Source organism: Sander vitreus, chromosome 7, assembly GCF_031162955.1.
Source record: "Sander vitreus isolate 19-12246 chromosome 7, sanVit1, whole genome shotgun sequence".
Classification (NCBI taxonomy): Eukaryota; Metazoa; Chordata; class Actinopteri; order Perciformes; family Percidae; genus Sander; species Sander vitreus.
This window is the reverse complement of record NC_135861.1, coordinates 11,446,340-11,466,661: the sequence shown is the minus strand read 5'-3', so window position 1 is coordinate 11,466,661 and position 20,322 is coordinate 11,446,340. Positions and strand designations below refer to the sequence as shown.

General features: G+C 40.3%; 1 protein-coding gene across 6 annotated transcripts in view; it reads left to right on the top strand.

The window, feature by feature from the left end:
* The window catches only part of sema3bl (sema domain, immunoglobulin domain (Ig), short basic domain, secreted, (semaphorin) 3bl), an 88,611-nt gene that overhangs the window by 46,766 nt on the left and 21,523 nt on the right, over positions 1-20,322 (top strand). For all 6 annotated transcript variants that reach the window (XM_078254575.1, XM_078254577.1, XM_078254573.1 and 3 more), the window contains 2 exons: positions 2,070-2,132; positions 13,263-13,382. In XM_078254575.1, coding sequence (XP_078110701.1) covers positions 2,070-2,132; positions 13,263-13,382 — 183 coding nt within the window. The remainder of the gene's footprint in view (positions 1-2,069; positions 2,133-13,262; positions 13,383-20,322) is intronic.

Here is a 20,322-nt window from a genome sequence, read left to right as displayed (position 1 = left end):
GACATGTATGTATTTGTAGGTTTTGCAGTGTACATACAGTAGGTTTGATCCTTACAAGACTGAAAGTCTGTAGACTACACATATTTATACTTACACTAGTTGATATGACATACCTCCCTTGAGCCAACATTACCATGAAGATGTCTTCAATATTCTCTCAATTTGATTTATTGCATGGTGTATATCATATTTGATATTTCATCTTATGTAATTTTCTATTATCTTAGAGTGGTTAAAGTAATTCTAGGCTCTCCAAATTGACATCCTTTATCCTTACAGGACTTTCAATGTTTGTGAGACAGGTTTCATTCATCCTGATTTACAGTCAGTCCACTGTGACTGCCTGTGATGAAATAGGATTTATGACAGATGAGATAAAATCCATGTCAAACATTTACTGCTGATATAAAATTCAGGGGGTGATGAATTTCTGTTTCTGTCACATATCTCACTTTATTACTCCCCATTCACACACTCTTAAAAAACCTATAGCTACCACAGTGGCCCCTTGACGCACACATGCTGTCCATACACACTGAGACAATCAGACATAGTAATGCAAGTCAGGACCGTTTCTTTTCCTCACTACTTTCTTTTCTCCCTGTTAGCCAAAACAAAGCCAGTTTCCAGAGAAAGACTTATTGTCTGCTTGCAACTATCACACACACACACACACACACACACACACACACACACACACACACACACACACACACACACACACACACACACACACACACACACACACACACGTCATCATCTCAATACCAAGACAGAGTTGGGCTTTCCTCTTCAGTGGCAATTTCATTTCATTTTTCATTAGCTGAAAGCAGTGTGAAAACTATAGTCCCATTGTATTTCATGCTTATCTGAGATTCACCTCTTCTCCTTGTTGAATTGGCAGAATGAGAGGAAGACTTTGGGACTTTCCCCATCAGGAAATCTTGGATCTATACTGTGAGAACTTAAGAAGAGAAGAATTGAAGACAGTTTAATGCATTTGTTTCTTTAAGCTCCAGGTGGTCTAGTTAGGACACTTTGAAGGTTTGGCTGGGCACATATTTTGTGTTTGTTTGTAGCAAAATGTCTAATTTAATACGACTGACAGTGAAGGGGACAAAGTCTCTGGAGTCATCACTTTTACATTTACATCTGTTGCCAGTTTAAAAGTGTTTCATAGCATCACAAAGATTCTCTGTGTTTCTGTTTGTATGTTGTTGAGTACATATCACCATCCATAGTAGGCAAGTGGAGTGTTTCCCAAAGGAAAGGCCTACTAAACACTTCCACATCATTCTCATTATTCTAGGAGTATGCAGTTAATCCAAATTAAATAAGTTTTTTCCCTTAATAAAGGTAAAGTTCACCCAAATTATATAAATCAAAAAATGTTTATCACTTGCAGTGGTATCTAACCATGCAGGTAGTTTTGGGTTAATTTGCCAAGGTTTTGAGATACACATCTGTCTCCAGATGTGTCCAGTGTTTACATCCATTGTATTGAAGTGGAGGCAGATATATCTGAAAGAGATTATCTCAAAGCCTGGACATATAAAATCAAAATGATATGCTTGGCTGCAACAAGAGGTATGTTAAAAAAAAATATATATATATTTAAAAAAATATATTTTTTATTTTTTTTGTAATTTGGATGAACTGACCCTTTTATATAACTGGAATGATAAATGGGTCTGTCATGTCTCAATCAAGGTGGTTTCAGCTTTACAAGCCAAAAGTTAGCTCCCCAAGTCCTCAGCCTATCATTCCAAAGCCTTTGTTTCCTCATATGTAGAGCATCTGCTCTGCTCAATTTGCCTCTAATTGCTATAGAGTTCAGTTTGCAGGAAAAATAATTCAAATTTAACAACACATGGGCTGATTATTATGTTATGATTGCATTAACAGAATCACATAAAGCCTGCGCGGGTTCAACAAAGCAATTACATGTTGCAATATGGCTGAATAAGGTGGATGTTTGCATTATTTCAAAGTGATGAGGTCATTAATCATCACACTCCTTTTTTATTCTTTCTCTGTTCCTCCATCCTTCTTTGTATCTCCCTTAAAAGATATACTGGCCTCCATTACCTGGCAACAGAGAGGACTGCATTCAAACGGGAAAGGAACCACAGGTAACCGATTGACTTTTAATTCCTACTTGTTTGAACACATTTCCATTACAATATGTGTCTGAACACACCCAGAGACACATTCTCTGTTTTTACTCCAAGTGTGTCTGTGTCTCCATTTGGATTGTCATTAACTCTGACAGTACAATGTGGTGAAAAATGAACCTAACAGACCCTGCTTGCATATATTAGGTGACTGCATTGACCTACGCTGTTAAGCAGCTCTATTTGATTTGCCAAAATGTCTCCAGTGAAGAGCAGAGAAGCAGCTCTCAGCATGGCACTTTTCTCCTCCAAACCCTGGCTTGTCAAGTTGGTGTATGGGCTTTCAGAGATTTTGGCTGCTCAGCAGTTGAATCCTGTTGCCGCATCTGTCTCTGCTCTGCTCTGTGTTTCTTCTGTATTTTCCAGTTCCTGCCTAATTTGGAGAAAGCCATTTTAAGGAGTTTGAGACCCAGGATACAAAATATTAATGCATTTGCGGCACTACAGGCACCCTTTTTAACAGCAGTCCCAATATGGCACATGTTGTGATAACTGCAGAATGTGCCTCTAGCAGTATAACAAACGAAGTGTACAGTAAATCGTACAGTTAAGTGCCACATCCCTGAAAATGTACAATACACTACAGACTATTAATGACTCTAATGAAGCCTGAATAAGGCCATCATTCTTAATGAAGAGAAAGGACAAAAATAGGGAGGTTCAGAGACAGAGGAAGCTCAGAAGAGCACTGTAATTGTAAATGAAGACTTTTATTGGTTCTGTGAAGGAGGAAAATAGAGGCAGGACGTCATCTTTAAATGAGCGCTAGAAATATAAAGGCTCCTCCCTTTAGGAGAAGAGATGGAATTAAGGAAAATAAAAGGAGATGGGGGAGGAAAGTGTAAAGTATTCCATACAGTACGAGAGGGGAATACCGTATGAGAGAAGAGAAAAACACAAAGGGAGGACAGTGTTGTAATTATGATCATGTTTACAACAAGAGGAAAGAGGAGATGGAGATTCTGAGGCAACCACCTCAAATAATGTCAAGTAAAGTTTCAGCTTTAAAAAAAGGCATACTGTAACGAATGAAAACAGTGTCCAGGAATGTGTCAGCACCTTGAGTTGTTTCCCTCCTCACAAGCCGACTCAGCTTTCTGCTTGTTAGCCTGTAGGAGGTTAAAATATGTTGTATGTTGTACTAAACAGCACATAAGATGGAAAGAGGAGGGGAATAAAGCAGTAGACAGAGATAACGATGACTATAAGAGCATCATGAACAGGAAGGAAAGACCTGACAAAGGAAGCAGGTAGTGCAACAGTCTGCAGGAATGAGTTTTTCAGGCATTTTAGCAGCGTGGCTCTAGGCAGACCCGTAACTATTGGTAAGCAGGGTACGCGGTTGTTTACGGGCCCGGACCAATCAGGGGCCCACGTGACTGGAAGATATTAATTGACAGCCGGGGCCCCCTATCACATTTTCATTACTCGTGACAATCCCAGCAGTCCCACGTGCACTCTGAGAGCCACTGACCAAGCGGGAGTGAGAACGGGTCAAATTAATTTCCTTGTTTCTGATATGAAAACGAGACTGTTCTCTTAAAGGAGAATTCCGGCCAATTTTTTCGTTAATCTTGATCGCTATAAACATGCGTGTACTTTCGATTGAAAAAAACCTGACCCCGGCAGGCAACACGGAGAAGCTGCAGCTACGTGTATAAGCTTCCACTGAGCTAAAACGGCAGTTGTCGGGGCAAGTTTTAGAGTGCCTTTGTGCCTCTTAACAGACATAAAATGCAATTAAAATGTCTGTTCAACAATGGGGCTTACGTGACAACAAGATGCATTTTCAACTCACACATTGTTTAAATTCACCTACCCTGGTCCCTGTCTCGATACCTGGTACCTGCCGGTAGCTAGCTTGCCCGGTGAGTGTATTCAGCCAGGCTTCTGTGATAATCATCCCGATAACAATCCACGGAGCGGTGGTGGTGTGGCTATGTCCTCCAGAGGACAGGTCATGTCACGTCTTGAAGTTTATTCCCCCCGAAAAAAAAAAAACAGTAGTGCGGTAGTAGCTGCTAGCCGCTAGCTGCCCTCTGGTGAGTGTGTACAGCCAAGGTGTGATAATCATCCCGACAACAATCCACGGAGCGGCGGTGGTGTGGCTATGTCCTCCAGTTACTGAAGGCTAGCTTTAGCTTGCGCTTGGAGCAGCAAGTTCATCTGCCTGTTGCCCCTCTGTCTGTCTCGTTCTTTTCAACTCTTGTGAGGCTAGTTCTTCGTCTGTGTACTTGGGTTCGAAAGAATAAGGACGACCATGAAACTCAAAAGGCTCTTCCGTGTGTTGTATATCTGCTATATTCTCCATAGTTACGTTACTCCAAGCTTCTTCCCTTGTGAACAACTCCGCTCTTCACTCTTCACACACTACGCTCCGATCTGCACACTACTGTTTACCTTTTCCTGCTACAACTGAATTCCCAGGAGACAACGTAAGGCTACAGTTAGGCTTCAGTAACGCTATTACTGTGCAAGCCACAGACATTGTTTATCCCGTTTCCATGTAGTTACATAGTCACTGATATGGTCATAACCACTACAGTGCTCAATTACCTATTTTTGAGGGGGAAATAAACAAAACATTTTCGCCGCGAAGGCATGATCTGTCCTCTGGAGGACATCCACCAGACCACCGGGTGCTCGGGGGATTTTTGTCGGCTGCGGGAGTTGAGGAATGCAGGGACGAAGGCTGCTTGCCTGGCTAAGGGAACTACCACACAGATCGACACTGCCAAGCCTCCTACTCACCAACGCCAGATCGATCACACACAAAATGGATGAGCTACAAATACACACGGAACTGCTACGTGATGATTTTCACAAAAGCCTGGCTGAACACACTTATCACGGATGGCAGATAGCAGCTAACAGCTAGCAGCTAGCAGCTAACAGGCCAAGCTGCCCACCGGCAGGATCAAGACAGGATAGGTGAATTTAAACAATGTCTGAGTTGAAAACGCATCTTGTTGTCATGTTATGGCCCTGTTCATGTGGCACATATTAATTGCATTTTGTGTCTGTTAAGAGGCACAAAGGCACTCTAAAACTTGCCCCGACAACTGCCGTTTTAGCTCCGTGGACGCTTGTACACGTAGCTGCAGCAACTCCAGTTTGCTAGGACCGATGCAGGTCGGGTTTTTTTCTATCGAAAGTACTCACATAGCTATAGCGATCAAGATTAATGTAAAATTGGCCAGAATTCTCCTTTAATACATCCATGGACGTGTGTGACTCAAACATCTCACATTTACCAACAAAACGTACAGCGAAAGACCGTGCAAAACATTTCAGACCATCCTGCCAACCTACATACATTTTAACATCAATGTATGCTGTAACGATTTTTCACTTAAAAGTTGCTGAAAGCTGCTGCTGTTTCAATCCTGTCGGCTCTCTGCAGCGGGCGGGGCTGCTGCTCCGTTCCCCCCGCTGCTGACGTGCGCACACACACACAAACACACACAAACACACACGGTGGATGCAGGAAAAAACGCAGATGAGATGTACAGGATGACCTAATTGAGGACAGCTACGCTCGTTATTGTAAGTGCATTGATAAGTTCAAGTCAAATAAGTACTTTATCAAACCGTATGACTGTGTCCCAGCCCAGGATAGGAAATTAACTAACAATGTAAAGATAAGCCACTGACAGTGACAGATATGTTCATATTTGATTCATTCAATAAATTATGATTTTTTTGTCTTAAATCCACCAGCCATTTTCATATTATACCAACATTTGCAGCATCCTGAGCCTATTTGGTAAGGTTCCTAGGAAATCTCAGCCCAGAGTAATTCATTAATAGTAATAATTATTATTCTCCCCAAAACAAATTTTATTTTTATTTTTAAAGAACTATACAAAAAAAATCGCAACTTTTTTTGCAACTTTCACTGTCTTCTGCAACTTCATTGCAACAAACATACAAAAGACATCACAACGTTTATCTCAATTTTTTACAAAAGCTCCCGCGAAATCAGGCATTTTGGGCTGAAACAATCTCAAAAAAAGGCCACGAAATCCTGGAGGGACTGCCCTTGTGTGTTTTTTCATGTGTTATGGTGCGCATTCACCAGTGTTTTTGTTGTTGTTGTGGTGCGCATAGGCTACTCCTGATTTTGTCAGTCATCTCATCTCTTATATGCTGTGTCGCTATGATCCTATCCTGTCCTATTCATGGTAGCCTACTCGTGGACATTGCGCCGTCATTACGTGCTGTAGTAGGGGGGCCCGCCTTGATAATGCTGCATAAGGGCCCGGTGTTGGCTCGTTACACCACTGGCTCTAGGGATGACAATGCCATGTCTGTTGGTCGGCCCTGGTATCTATCCACGACCTTCCACTTCCGGGATTGCCCCATTGCCGCCGGAAATTCCACCGCATGTCCTTTTTTTTCGACTGGATTTCCGTTAACCCTTCCTTTGTGTTGGAATTCTAAACTAAAATCCAGACAGCTAGCTAGACTATCTGTCCAATCTGAATTTTCTGTTGCATGACCAAAACAACTTTTGTTTGAAGATTTGAGATTGAAATTCATGGTTTTGAGTGAAATGTCTATTGGATGGATGGTCATTACATATTTGATACAGACATTCTTGTTCTCCTTAGGATGAATTGTACTAACTTTTGTGATCCCTGAACCTTTCATCTAGCTCATTCAGCTAGTTCATCAGGTCAAACTCTTAATTTGTCCATTACTTTGGTTCATAACTACAGTAAGTACCTGCAAAACTAATTGCATTCCCATCAGCCTCAGCTGTACTTTGTACATAGTGCTAACTAGAAAATGTTAGCATGCTAAAATGCTAAGATGGTGAACCATCAAACCATGTTAGCATTGTTTTTAAATGCATGTTTGCATGCTGACAGCCTTACAAAGCTGCTAACATGGCTGTGGACTCTTAGTCTTGTGAAGATGACAACATAACCAAAGAAATCGAGCAATGAAAAATGGACAGAAAATAGGAAAGAGGAAAAGAAAGAATTAATTGTGGAAAGAAAGGAGGAAAGTGTAAAAGAAAAGAAGGAATAAACGAAGGCGTAAAGAAAGAGATTTTGTAATTAAGTCTCTCTTCTGTGATGTACTGAGATCTTGTTAAATTTGGTCCCAGTTGGAGAAAAAGCTCTCAGTGGCTTTAGTGGTGCTCAGAATACAAAAACTCGCACTAATTAATGGTTTATATATACATACACACACACACACACACACACACACACACACACACACACACACACACAAAATGAAGACACTGTTCTACGACTTGTAAATGTACTGTGACTTTTTGTGTCTTTTTCACACATACATATGTTCCATCTCATTTGTTTGCTTCTTGCATCTGTTAAACATAACTGAGTTTGACAAAAAGTGGTCAAGGTTGAAAGGTGAAAGATCTTTTTTTCAGGATCGCTTTTTTTTTGGACTTTTGTTTGTGAGTGTGTGTGTTTGGTGATAGAGAGAAATGCATACATATGAGACAGAGACAGAAAGAAAGAGAGAGAGAGAGTTCCAGTCAGTCTTTATATACAGTACTTTAGCTGCATGACCGTCCTCAATATATACCTTGACATTAAAAGTAAGTGAAAAATAAGTAAAGCATTCCTTCTTTAACTCTTTAATGAAAGCCTGTCTTCACAGAAAGTCTGTCTTCACAGCCTTGTACTGACAAGTGTCTACCACCATAAACATGTTTTTACTGATAGTGTTTCCTCCCAGAGTCACAACCTCATGACCTTCACCATCATTAATTACAGCTCAGACAAATAAATAACTGGCTGAGGGGAGACACTCAGTGACTTCAGTCAAGCGTGTAGTGTCTTGCTCGGGCTGTTAACACATTTCTCTGCTTCATCTACCTGCATATACTGCTTACAATTGGATTGATTATCAAATAGCTGCTTCCTCCATCTCCAATGCGTTAACATTGTAGGGATTCAGAGCAGAGATAGCACGTTAAGCATTTTGAGTGTGTGGAAGATTCAGCTTTGAGAAGAGGCGCGAGGCTTTATGTATGCAAGTCAGAATTCCGTACATCTCTATATGAGAACTAAAAAAATGCATGATATGTGTTCATTCTGCGCTTTGTTTTTTCATGACAAGTTTTATAGTGCCAGTAATTTGGCTTCCCCCATGATTTGGCTTTATCAGAAGAGCTGTGATCAGTTCCATTTTGTTTGAATCTAGTCTTTGGCATTTGGTGTGTCTGAGTATAGGAAAGTGAGAGACTGTCCTCTAAAGAATAATGGTCAGGAGAAGTTAAACTGCAGCAAAGTCTTAAGAAGGTCAGGGTTTGTGTCTTCTGTCCTATCAACTGTAAATGTTGGTTTCTTTTAACCATGGATGTGAGGTTTACATATTCTAAACATAGGTAGTACGTTTAGTTGCTTAAAGCTACCCACAACTTTTAAAGGGGGCAGATTAGAAAACACTCTTATGAGTAATGATTGGAATGGGAATACTTTTGGAGTCACTTTATAATACAGCGCTAAAAAACTACCTGTTTTGTAATTAAGGTATTTGTTGAAAAGTAATAGGACAGGTAAATCGACTGGATAAAAGTGATCGTGATTTAAAGCCTAATTTATGGAAGAGTGAAAGCATAATGTCTGTGACCATATTGTCTACATGCACTAGAAGTTTGTACATCTCTCCAACATCAGTGAACAAACAGTAGCACTACAATTAAAACTTCCACTTTCTACCTAAGAATGGCAACTAAATATAATTCCTTGATGGGACAGAAGCCGGGCCAGTATATTGTATGCAATGTCCTTCTCCATATTGACTTGTGAACTGGTAAATTATGTTTGTTTCAAGCTAAAACAAATATAAATCTCTTAAGACTGAAAGTATACTTTACCGTTTACTGGAATAATGCAGGACTAAAGATTAATACATGTGGGCTCCAGATTTGGGACGATACAGCAGCTCCTCTTTTTGAATGTTTTTTTTTGTTTCATATATATGAGAAAAAGATGCTGCAGAGACAAATAAAGATCAAGTGTTTTCGTTGCCAAAATGTTGGTTGCAGCTCTTACGCCTGCCAGGAAGCCGCGTAGGTGACTTTTTTTTTTTTTTTTTTTATCCTAAAATGAATATTTTATTGGATCCATGGGAGTAGCTCGTAGATGTTTGGCAAAGTAATCCCACACACTTTGTTGAGAGTTTCTTGCAATTACTGAATGTTTTCAGTTCTGTCTGGAAGTAAATCGACAGTACTTAGAAAATGGGTTTCTTTGAGGATCAAACAGCTGCTGAGACCAAAGACTTGCAGAGGCCAGTTCATCCAGCTGTCCTGCTTTGAACTTCTTTTATGATATTTGTTTCTGTCTGTGATTGTTTGTGTGTGTGTGTGTGTGTGTGTGTGTGTGTGTGTGTGTGTGTGTGTGTGTGTGTGTGTGTGTGTGTGTGTGTGTGTGTGTATGTGTGTGTATGTGTGTGTGTGTGTGTGTGTGTGTGTGTGTGTGTGTGTGTGTGTGTGTGTGTGTGTGCCTGAATATGTTGGTCCTCATTTCCTGTTAGTATTACAGAATCTGACTTCTCTCCACTGAACATTGGCTGTTTATACTGGAAACTGCTCTCCATGTCCAACCTTGCCTCTCCCTGCCCGGGTCACTCATCATGCATGTCTGACAGCTGAAGCTCTTTGCTGTTAGCTCCATGTTAGCTCTACCACTGTGCTCAATAGACATTGCTAATAAACTGGTTACAACCACAAAAGTAAAGTCTAATCAAGCACAATTATCCAAGCAGCAACAGAATTGCGATTTCAGATTTAAAACACAAAATCCATTGGCATTTAGCAAAATGTAAGAGGAGTTGATAATAGTTTTCCGGTCAGCACCGGCAACGGAATAAGGTGGACAACGAGATATTTTGTGCAGAAGAAACTGTGTAGATTAATTATTCAAAAGACATGTTTGATGTTCAGATAAGCATGGGGGGTTCTGTGGTTATTTTACAACAGCATCAGCTGGTTGCAATGTTTAACCCAAGTTGGCACCTATGCTGGTTAGTTAGTTTATTGTTTCTGACATGGCACAAATAACAATGCCATTTTTACCTTTAAGTCCTTTTGAGGCTCACAGCAATGCATTAATTCACTATATTGGCAAACCCCTTTAAATCCCCTAAAATATCAGCAATGTGCATTTGACAATGTGTCAAAGAGGTTGAAAGTTCTGAATTGTCAGCCTGCCCAGGACAAACTTGGAGAAGAAATAGTATGAGAAACATTTTCCTGGTCCTTGAGCAAATTTCTTGACTGCATTTACGTGTAGCATATTTAAAAATGAATGTGTCATGGCCAAATTGTGATGCAGTGTTATACGTACCGTAAACAAATCAGACCATGATTAAAATGATTTCTAGCCTATGTTACTGTTACTGCTCAAACTGTATTTCTCAAAACAAAGAACACATTTGTATGAAAAAGACATTTGTCTCCACTACTGCTCTTTGGGGTAACCTTCTTCAGCCTAAGATTTTCTCTTTCAATACACTGAAAAACATATGTTGGAAGAGTGTGACACATGCCAACTAAACCTTTATTTAATCCAATGCACTAGATATTGTTCCTCAACCAGTACAATTGTTTGACCTGTTGTTGGACATGTGGGAAGTGATTTTGCCTCCATGGGAAGTCAGTCTCAGTATTGCAAATCTCAAGACCGGGAGAGGCTGCCAGAGGTCTTGGCAATGTTCTTGTTTGTTTATGTTAATGATACATATGTTTCAGAGAAAATGTAGTAATAATTTGATGTTTGAAATTCAATACATACCTTTTTTAACCCTCAAGACACAAAACTGTGGTTTACGTGGTCAGTTTAAAAGTTTGGACAGTGTGAAGCAGCAGCTTGGTATTGCTGGGAAGAATCATTTGTGGTCAGTCATCTTCCCCTTGATAATCCAAGGTTAATAAATGAACATTGTGATCTTTTGTTTCCACCAAATAGCCTGACCTTGGGAATTTATACAGTGATTAAATGTCTCCATTTTAAATTCTGGCTACATGTTATGACTTCTCCTTAAAAGTCTCCCAGAGAGACAAAACCAGTGTTGGTAATCAAACCACTTCATTTTCTATTTAACACCACTCCCTTTATTGCCACTTAATCTCAGTAAGACCACACAGGTATTTAAAACCCCAAATCCCAGTGTGGGAGAGCAGAGACATATTTCCTTTTTTCAACATTTCATTCCACTTTTTGCTCTCCTTGGCCACACAGATCTCTAAGACGACTCCCTGAGTAGTAGAACGGAAACACAGGAAAGACAGATTTCTGTTTATTCTCAGTCCACTTGGTCGGCTCTCTTAGACCTTGAATATCTCCTGTAATGACATAGAGACATAATATAAAGACCAGCCTTTTTTTTCTAACTGGAGATACATTTTACACTTGTTTGTCATGGGTAAAGCCATCCAATGTTAATTTAGAGGGAAACAACATGTCAGATTTGCTTTATGATATCCCCTCTTCCTCAACAGAAACATCCCTGCATACAGTATGTGAAAACCAGATGCTCTTTTTTTCAAAGATCAAATACTTTAGAAATCTAACAAATTTAGATTTACTGAATACAAAAAAATTTTTTATTTTGGTTTATTACTGGTCTGGTTTTGTTTGGGTAGAGAAATGAGCCAGTGGGAAAGGGAAATATGATGATGTAAACTATTTCTCGTACTGCAGTGACATGGTTTACATCAGGTCTGCAGTGCCGTAAAGCACTAAAGGAAATGTTTGAGTGTCTGACTGCGAGTTTGAGAGGGACATGGGCCAAACACAAAATGACAGATTTACTACACTCATTCACAACACATGCACTTGTAAAAACACAAGCACACATGCACATGTCCGTGCGTCGAAATCAGGAAAAGACATTCACTCACAAGGCAAAGAACCATTAACCTATCCACTTGGATGGCATTCAACTCATCTCTTTTCACATCAACACACACCATGCATGCTCACATTTTGAACAGAGACACACCAGACACAAATTGTGTAGATATGAGTTTGACCTTGTCGACTAGAGAGAATGACACCCAGCAGATCCCTTCATTCTCTGCTGACACCCGTTTTGTCAGCCGCCGCGGTTACAGACAGGAAGAAGGAAGTAGTCATGTCCCCTGCCCCTGCTGGACCTCTATTTAGTACAGAAATGTCTTGATACTTGTTTCCTCAGGCACCACTTCTTTTGTTCTCACTCCAATGAATGCTTGAGTGTCTGGACCTTTGACATCATCCACTTGAATATCTTTGTTTCCATTTCAGGCCTTCTGTCTCCAGTTTCAGCTCTGCATACACAGCAGCTTAGTACGTTACAGAGTTTATTAAGTTAAATTCAGAGTTGGTGTCTTCATATCCCTCATGACTCAAAACTTACATTTCACATAACAATTACCCCTCACACCTTCATTTTGGCATCCAGACATTTCTGATGCTTTCCAAATCTTGACAAATTTCATTTGACCTGATTGTGATGAAAATCATTCTTGGCTGAAATCCAAAAATCAGAGATACGAGTCTTATGCGGGACACTGAGGATATCACATTTCATCTAATAAAGCGCTTTTCTTGGCCCTCATTACAAACATGTGGGATCAATAACCCTTGTTAAGAAATCATTTTGGTTCTCTTCCTAATATCCTGAAAATCAACTTTTCTGCATTTGGATGACAGTTACCATTGCACTGTGTGATAAAGGGCCTTTGCTTGGTGTGCGTGCGTGCGTGCGTGCGTGCGCGTGTGTGTGTGTGTGTGTGTGTGTGTGTACTCTACAGTATGTGTGTATAATGTGTGCAAGAGTGAATGTTTAGATCCTGTACCTGGGCAGAAATATCTTACTATATCATGACAGTTTAAGTAACAATTTTCTTGTTAAATTGAAAGTTATACATGTTTTTTATCTGTAGGATCAGTATCCAAATTGAGAACATATAGCAGTTTATTTACAAAATAGTACACAGACACCACAAGTTCCCCCTGGCAACTCTTTGAGTGAATATATATGATATTATACCTTTTCCCATATTACTTCGAGATACAAGATTTTAATTTGTGTGTATGTATCTGTGTTTTGCAGACAGAGTGTGCCAACTTTGTTCGCCTCCTGCAGCCCTACAACCGCACCCACCTCCTGGCTTGTGGCACCGGGGCCTTCCAGCCTATGTGTACTTTCATCTATGTGGGGCACAGAGGAGAGGTAAGCGGGTATGAAAATAGGCAGTGTGTGTCCACCGGGTACAGTGGCTGCTGGTGAGAACTGGAGGGGGGATGTACAAAGTATTGTGGAAGGGTGAATGTCTCAGCACATCAGTCAGACACAGACAGACAAAATACACACAGCCACCAAGACACTACATGGTTACTACATGCAAAAGATAACAGTCAGTTGGTATTTTGAGGAAAACTCTGTGATATACAGCTGTCACAGTATCCTAAAGGAAATGTTTGTAAACTGTAAATTATATTCACTTTTTAAGCACAATTTCATTTTTATCTGCTAAATGCTCCACTATGTTCACCAGCTAGTCGCTAACTTTGTCTTTCTGGCTTTTGGTGTTGGGTTAGTGAAGTGTACAGTTAACTTATGTTTGCGGAAAACGGCTACCTACATAGATTTATGGTTTATTGGGGGATTGGTAAGAGCTGGGAGACTGGACTACACAGAAAATGAGCAGACCAGAAAACCCAATGGGGTCAGCATTGCAAGAAATTCTTTTATATTACACAGAGAAGTTTAGTTTTATGTGAAAAAGAGAAAAAAAGCTTTGCACATAGCATGCACTTTAGGGCTGGATAGCCACCACAAGCACTTGTTAGGTTTTTCTGATTACATTTAGTTTAATGTTTAAATCAAATATATTGCTCGATGATGTTGAAAGTGTTACTGTAACACCTGACAAGTTGGTAAAGTAAATTAATTCTGACTAAAGTGAAACTCAGTAAATCCTAAGACTAGATAAAGTTGCGAGGAATGGTTTTCTAACTAGTTCACAATATGAACAAACCATAAAGCAACATCTGCATTATTATGGCAGTGTAGAGACAGGATGCCAGTATACATATATGAATATGTAGTACTGTACATCTGATATGATAAGGAATCAATGGGTGACCTCTAAGTAATCCTGTGGAGGAAACCAGCGAAATGGAGCAAATATGGTTGGTGCCAACACACAGCTCAGACTCTGCAGATCCCCGGGGTTCAAGGTTAAGCCTCAGCAGGCAGCTCTGCCATGAGTCTTTCTGTAGCGCTACTCAGCCGCAGCGTTGGGTCCTCTATACATCTATTCAACCTCACAGGCTGGCTCTCTACACAGCCACTTAGCTCAGTGAGACCCTCTGCAGAGTCTCACACTTGGAGCCATTTGAAAGACAAGAATCAATGAATGGAGCTATTAAGACAGACTCGTAGCTTGCTGTTTCATGGCGGTCCAGCCCAGTGTGCTGCCCTGCCTGGCCCAGCAGGAGGGGGTCAAACTGGGCATGAGGAGACAGGAAAGCTGGATGTTGGCAAGGAGCTAAGGAAGGGGAAATGAGACATTGGGGAGGGAGAGTGCCAACTTTTTAGTTGGAAGAGTGTGTGTGTGTGTGTGTGTGTGTGTGTGTGTGTGTGTGTGTGTGTGTGTGTGTGTGTGTGGAGGATTGCATGTGCACAAAGTACAGAAGGTGCATTGCAGCATTTTTGCAGCATTTTTTTCTTCTTCTTATGGATTTAGTTGCTCGTCACAGTGTGTGTGCTCTCCTTGGTGCCTTTTTCTGCCTCTCTCTCAATCTGTCATCCTCAGTGCGGTTTTTGGAATACGGGTTTTATTGCATGTGGTGAACAGCAGCGCATGTCTTACTATGCCCGTGCTGAATAACTTTAAGTCCAGTAACAATATACAGTGGTCTGCATGGTTGAGAACAAGGAAAATAAAAATTAGACATACAAAAATAAGTCAGTGAAATTCTTGAAGGGTGGTACTGGGCTAAAGGACAGAGCAGCCATATTATTAAAAAGTAGGTCACATGTGTGACTCCTTCGACCTACTGGGAACACAGGCGTTTAAAGAACTTTATAGCAAAGCACTTTAACTAACCAATTACTGGCAACCAATCAAGCCCTATGTGTATTTGTGTTGTGTTGCAGTGATTCAGCTATAGTCAGTCCTTCCAGAAAAATGCGGAGATTGTTGCGGGCAAAAATCCTTGATTATGCGGCACTTTTTCTTAAAAAATGCGATGGAATATGCGGGATATTTATGCAATTGTATGCGATGAAACTGCGGGAACTTGCCAAAACTGCGGTTTCATCATGGCTTCATCGCGGGGTTTGCAGCTTTTCGATGGTGTTCACGTCGCGCAATTATGTCACTTCATAACGTTCTCATGGCAACAGGGGGAAATGGCTGCTCTTGTGTGAAGTAAATGCAACATTTTTAACTTTCTGCTAAGATATATGTGACTTCTTCACATCATGCAAGCCCCCGCATATTTTGCGCGGAAATCGGCAATTTATGCGGCGAAAGTGCGGCGTATTTGAAAAAATGCGTCTCCCGCATATACATGCAGACTTTGGCTGATTATGCATTGAATTATGCGATCGCATAATCGCGTTTTTCTGGAGGGACTGTATAGTCGCAAATGTCTGCAGGTACAAGAGGGAAAGACTAGAATGTGCAAGAGCAGTTTAAGCGACCCATAATCTTCATAGGTAAAGGAGTTTTAGTCATGAGTCAATGTGTAAAACCTTCTGTTGTTTACTAGTTTATGATGGGGAAGGTAGCGTTGCTCATTTACATTTAAAAACAACCATAGTTGACCAAAGTGCTTAACAAGCGCAAAAAAACCCCAACCCAAATAGATAGTATACACAAACAATACACAATACAAAATAATCAACAGTTGAAAAGGGTCAAGGTGTCAAAGCTCAACTTGAATTAAAAGCCAATGCATAGTAATGGGTCTTAAGCAAGGACTTGAATGTTTCAACAGTCCAAGATGTTCTTATATGAATAGGTAGACTATTCCAGAGGTTTGGAGCAGCCACTGCAACAGCTCGGTCACCTTTGTTTTTTAACCTGGATCTATTCTGGGCACATCGAGGAGCATCTGATTGGAAGACCTCAGTGCTTTGACAGGTGTGTGGACATGTAAAAGCTCAGATAAATAAGAAGGCGACCACCCATTTAAAATCTTAAAAACAGGCAATACAATTTTAAAATCAATCTTGAAACAGACAGGAAGCCAATGGAGCGTGGCCAAAACAGATGTAATGTGGTCACGTTTTTTGGTCCCGGTTAAAAGTCAAGCTGCTGCGTTCTGGACTAACTGTAATCAACGAAGGGATGACTGATCCAATCCAACATATGAAGAGTTACAGTAGTCTAATCGAGCCGTAATAAATGCATGTATGACTCTTTCGAAGTCATTGCGCAGCAGGTAGGGCTTAACCTTAGCCAAAAGTCTCAGCTGGAAGAAACTGGTTTTAACAACAGAACTAATCTGTTTGTCAAATTGAAAAGCACTGTCAAAAATCACACCCAGATTCTTAGTAAAAAGACGAATATGGGAACCTAAAGTACCTAGAGCATCAACACAGGCACTATGTGCTTATGATACTGTGTTTGTATCTGTGCATGTGCAGGTGTGCATGAAATGACTCCCAGGTTGTGTCAACCGTATCTGTGTTAAAACTCAGACCACCTCAGCTGTCCTGACTGATGTTAAGATACCAGTTGTCCTGCTTGTGTGTGAATGGACAACACCACAGGTAGCCTGTCCATTTATTTAACCAATCGTTAACTGGTGGAGAACACACACCCGTCTGTTTGTCTGACCTCTCGAGGGAACACCTTGGACTGGACTCTGGGTGGGATGACCTATGACCTTCTAGGTGTTTCATCTCAGTTAGGGGCAGACGGACACATAGTCTTTCTGTCTCTCTCGTGCCACCGCTCTCTGTCTCACTCTCGTGTTGCTGTCTGTTATACAAATTGTACGCAAAACTAATAAATGTAGCAACAATGTGAATAAGGCTCATTTTACATCAGCTGTGTTGAAGTAAAGAAATAGGCTCTCCTACTGTCAAACAATGTTTTGAAACATTTCTTGGTTTTGGAGCTGTTGTTGTTCTTTAGTGTCAGCTAATCTTAACTGTATTTCATGCTTTCATCCAAAGATGAAAACAAAGAAATGCATTTAGCAATATTTTAGTGTTCCAACCAATTGACATACAGTCACGATGGAAAGATGCGTCAGTAGTTTTCATATTTCTGGGAGGTCGTCGGGTACAACATTTGAGAATCACTAAAACTATTATGAAATTGTTGTGCAATAAGATTTAGTTTTATCTGGCCAAAAAAAGCTGAAAAAAACTTACAGCAAGTAAGTAGTTTAGTGAACAAAATGTGTCACCCATATTGTTTTTCTTCGAGTGTAAAAATGATGTGACGCGTGCGTGCACATGTGCGTGCGTGCGTCACATACACACATACAAACTTGAGTCCCCATGGTGAGTGACACAGCTGCCTGAGCAGTGTCATCGATGGGAAAATAAACCACCATATTACAGTGATGACATAGAGAGGGCTAGACCTCACACACACAAACATGAATACACACACACACACACACAGTCAAGCAAAACAAATGACACAAACTTGAACATATAAATATGCAGAGATACAGACAGAAACACACACAAACATGATGAAAGACATGCACGGTCAAGCATGGAAGCAAATGTGTAGAAAGACACATTGAAACACACACACGGGGAAGCAGATATTTATATGCACCTAACAACTGACAGATTGAAAAAAGACATTCAAAGCTGAACACATGCACACACATTAGAACACACAAATAGCTGACTGGCCTCCTCAACAGAGTCACATTGTAGACTAAAGCAGTTCCAATGCTCCATTTTTCAGTAAAAGCCCACTTTTACTTTGCAGTTGTGCTTTTTGGCACTCAGAAAACAAGTTGCTGAGAAACTCACTTCCTCTCACCATGATGGCAGACTTCCACGACAACCTCAGTAAGTGCTACACATGGGACACAAGTCCTTTGGGGAAAAAAGCTTATGAATTAAGGTGGATAAACAAGTGGACTAAAAGGAGTTAAAGCATGATCAAAAATGTATTGCTTATAAATCCCTCATTTATTTTCCCCATGTTGCCTTTGGATCAAAGCCCTACAAACTGGAGCTTTTCGGTAATCTTTCCTCCATATTTCCAATGTTTTTCTATTACCATAACTCTTAATCAGCTCTTGTCGCTCACTCTGTCTCTAACTTTATCGTTGTCTTTTATTTTCTGTCTTTCACTTTCTTTCAACGGAGAAGAATGATATGCAAAGAAGATTTAGCGAGAGAGCAGGCTTCCCATGCTTTCACCAGAGTGAGAGTTGAGTGGTGAAAGAGGGAGCCCAGCTAATAGTTGACTTGACAATGAGGAAAAGGCCAAGTACAACAGCATTTCAAATGAGGTCTGTTGGTTGGCCAAGTTGCCTTTAAGATGCTTGAAAGGAGTCCCAAATGTAGACTTTTAAACATTTAACATTTAAAACAAACCCACTCTAGACTAAATGTGTGGCTGAGTTTTATCCAGTGTTAAACTGTAAATAATAAAAATGGACAATTAACAAAAAATTGCCATTTAAGGACTCAAAGATAAAACTTGGGACCCTTGTTTCGAATCATCAAATTTAAAAGGGCAGCACTGGTTTATATTTGCTGAATTGTATACATTCAGTAGCATCAACCTCTACTTCATCAAAGCATGAACAGAGAGGGAGGACAAGATGGGAGGGAGATAAAGAAGAAGATGAGAGGCTGGAAAGAGCTGGGAGTACAAAAGGTGGATGTCTGCTTTGTTCAACTCAGTAGGACAGAGGACAAGAGATGGGGGAAAGAAAGCAGCAGCCAAAAAGCTGTTTTATGACTGGGTAATATGTGATTAAAACTGAAAAAACAAATTTTCCCTTCCTTCTGCAAATCTTGCATGGACTGTATTCTGTTTCTTTTAGTACAAAGACAGAAGGACAAGGAAGATGCCTTCACCGTCCTAGTAAACAAATGTGTTTTGACAAATTTGTCAAATTAGACCAAGTAAGGCTGTAGCAGGAAAACTTCTGGGTGTAGCCTATTGAGCAAGGATGCCTTTTATGGCTGAAAACAATCCCTTTTTTTCATTTGTAAGTGGATCAGTGTGCTTATCTTATTTTAAGGCAGCTGATTTAGAGTCAAGATTGTAGTCAGTGTTAGGTATCAATTTTGAAAAGGGGTAAAGTTTAAAAAAGTAAATTCAATTTCTCACAAGTTAAATTATACAAATGTGCATATATGTGTGTCAGTAGTCACTTGTCAGTATTGTTTTGTAGTAGGGGTCCTGGTGTATTTTGCTTGGCACAGCTGAGTATAATGGCCTGGATGTCTTTCTCTCTCTCTCTCTCTCTCTCTCTCTCTCTCTCTCTCTCTCTCTCTCTCTGTATTGCAGCACTTGTGTGTATTTATCTTGGCAGAGTTTGGCCAAAATGATTCTGACAATCTAATCAGCTGCATAGACAGCGGCACAATTCCTCTTGATCATAATGAGATAACACAGACACATGCGTACACACACACACACACACACACACACTCACACACTCACACACTCGGACATGAAGTGACATTAACTCCGGGAACAACTCATTCAAAGGAATGAGATGGAAAGCAGAAAACAGATGGAAATATTTGCAGAAATTCAAGATAGAGAGAGAGAGAGAGGATGAAAGTGATGAGATAGATGGAAGAAAGAAGGAAACAAGATTCACTGGGCGACAAAACAAATAAACTACACATTTACAAAATGAAATTATTATACCGGACATATGAAAAGGACAAAATAAATCCTCATAAATCACATTGATGTATAGGACTGAACGAATAGGGCAAGACAAGATTCAGAGAACTTTTTAAATATCCCTCCATCATCTGACATTTGATTAAGTGTGAGCGTGTGTATAAGCATTGTAAATGCTGGTGGGCTGCACATGTGCACTTTGACACCTGTAAAACTAATTCAAACCTCTTTACGAAGATTCAAAAAGCTACATGTGGATGAAATAAGAAATGAACTGTCTCTCTTTATTTCCTGAGACCTGTTGGATAT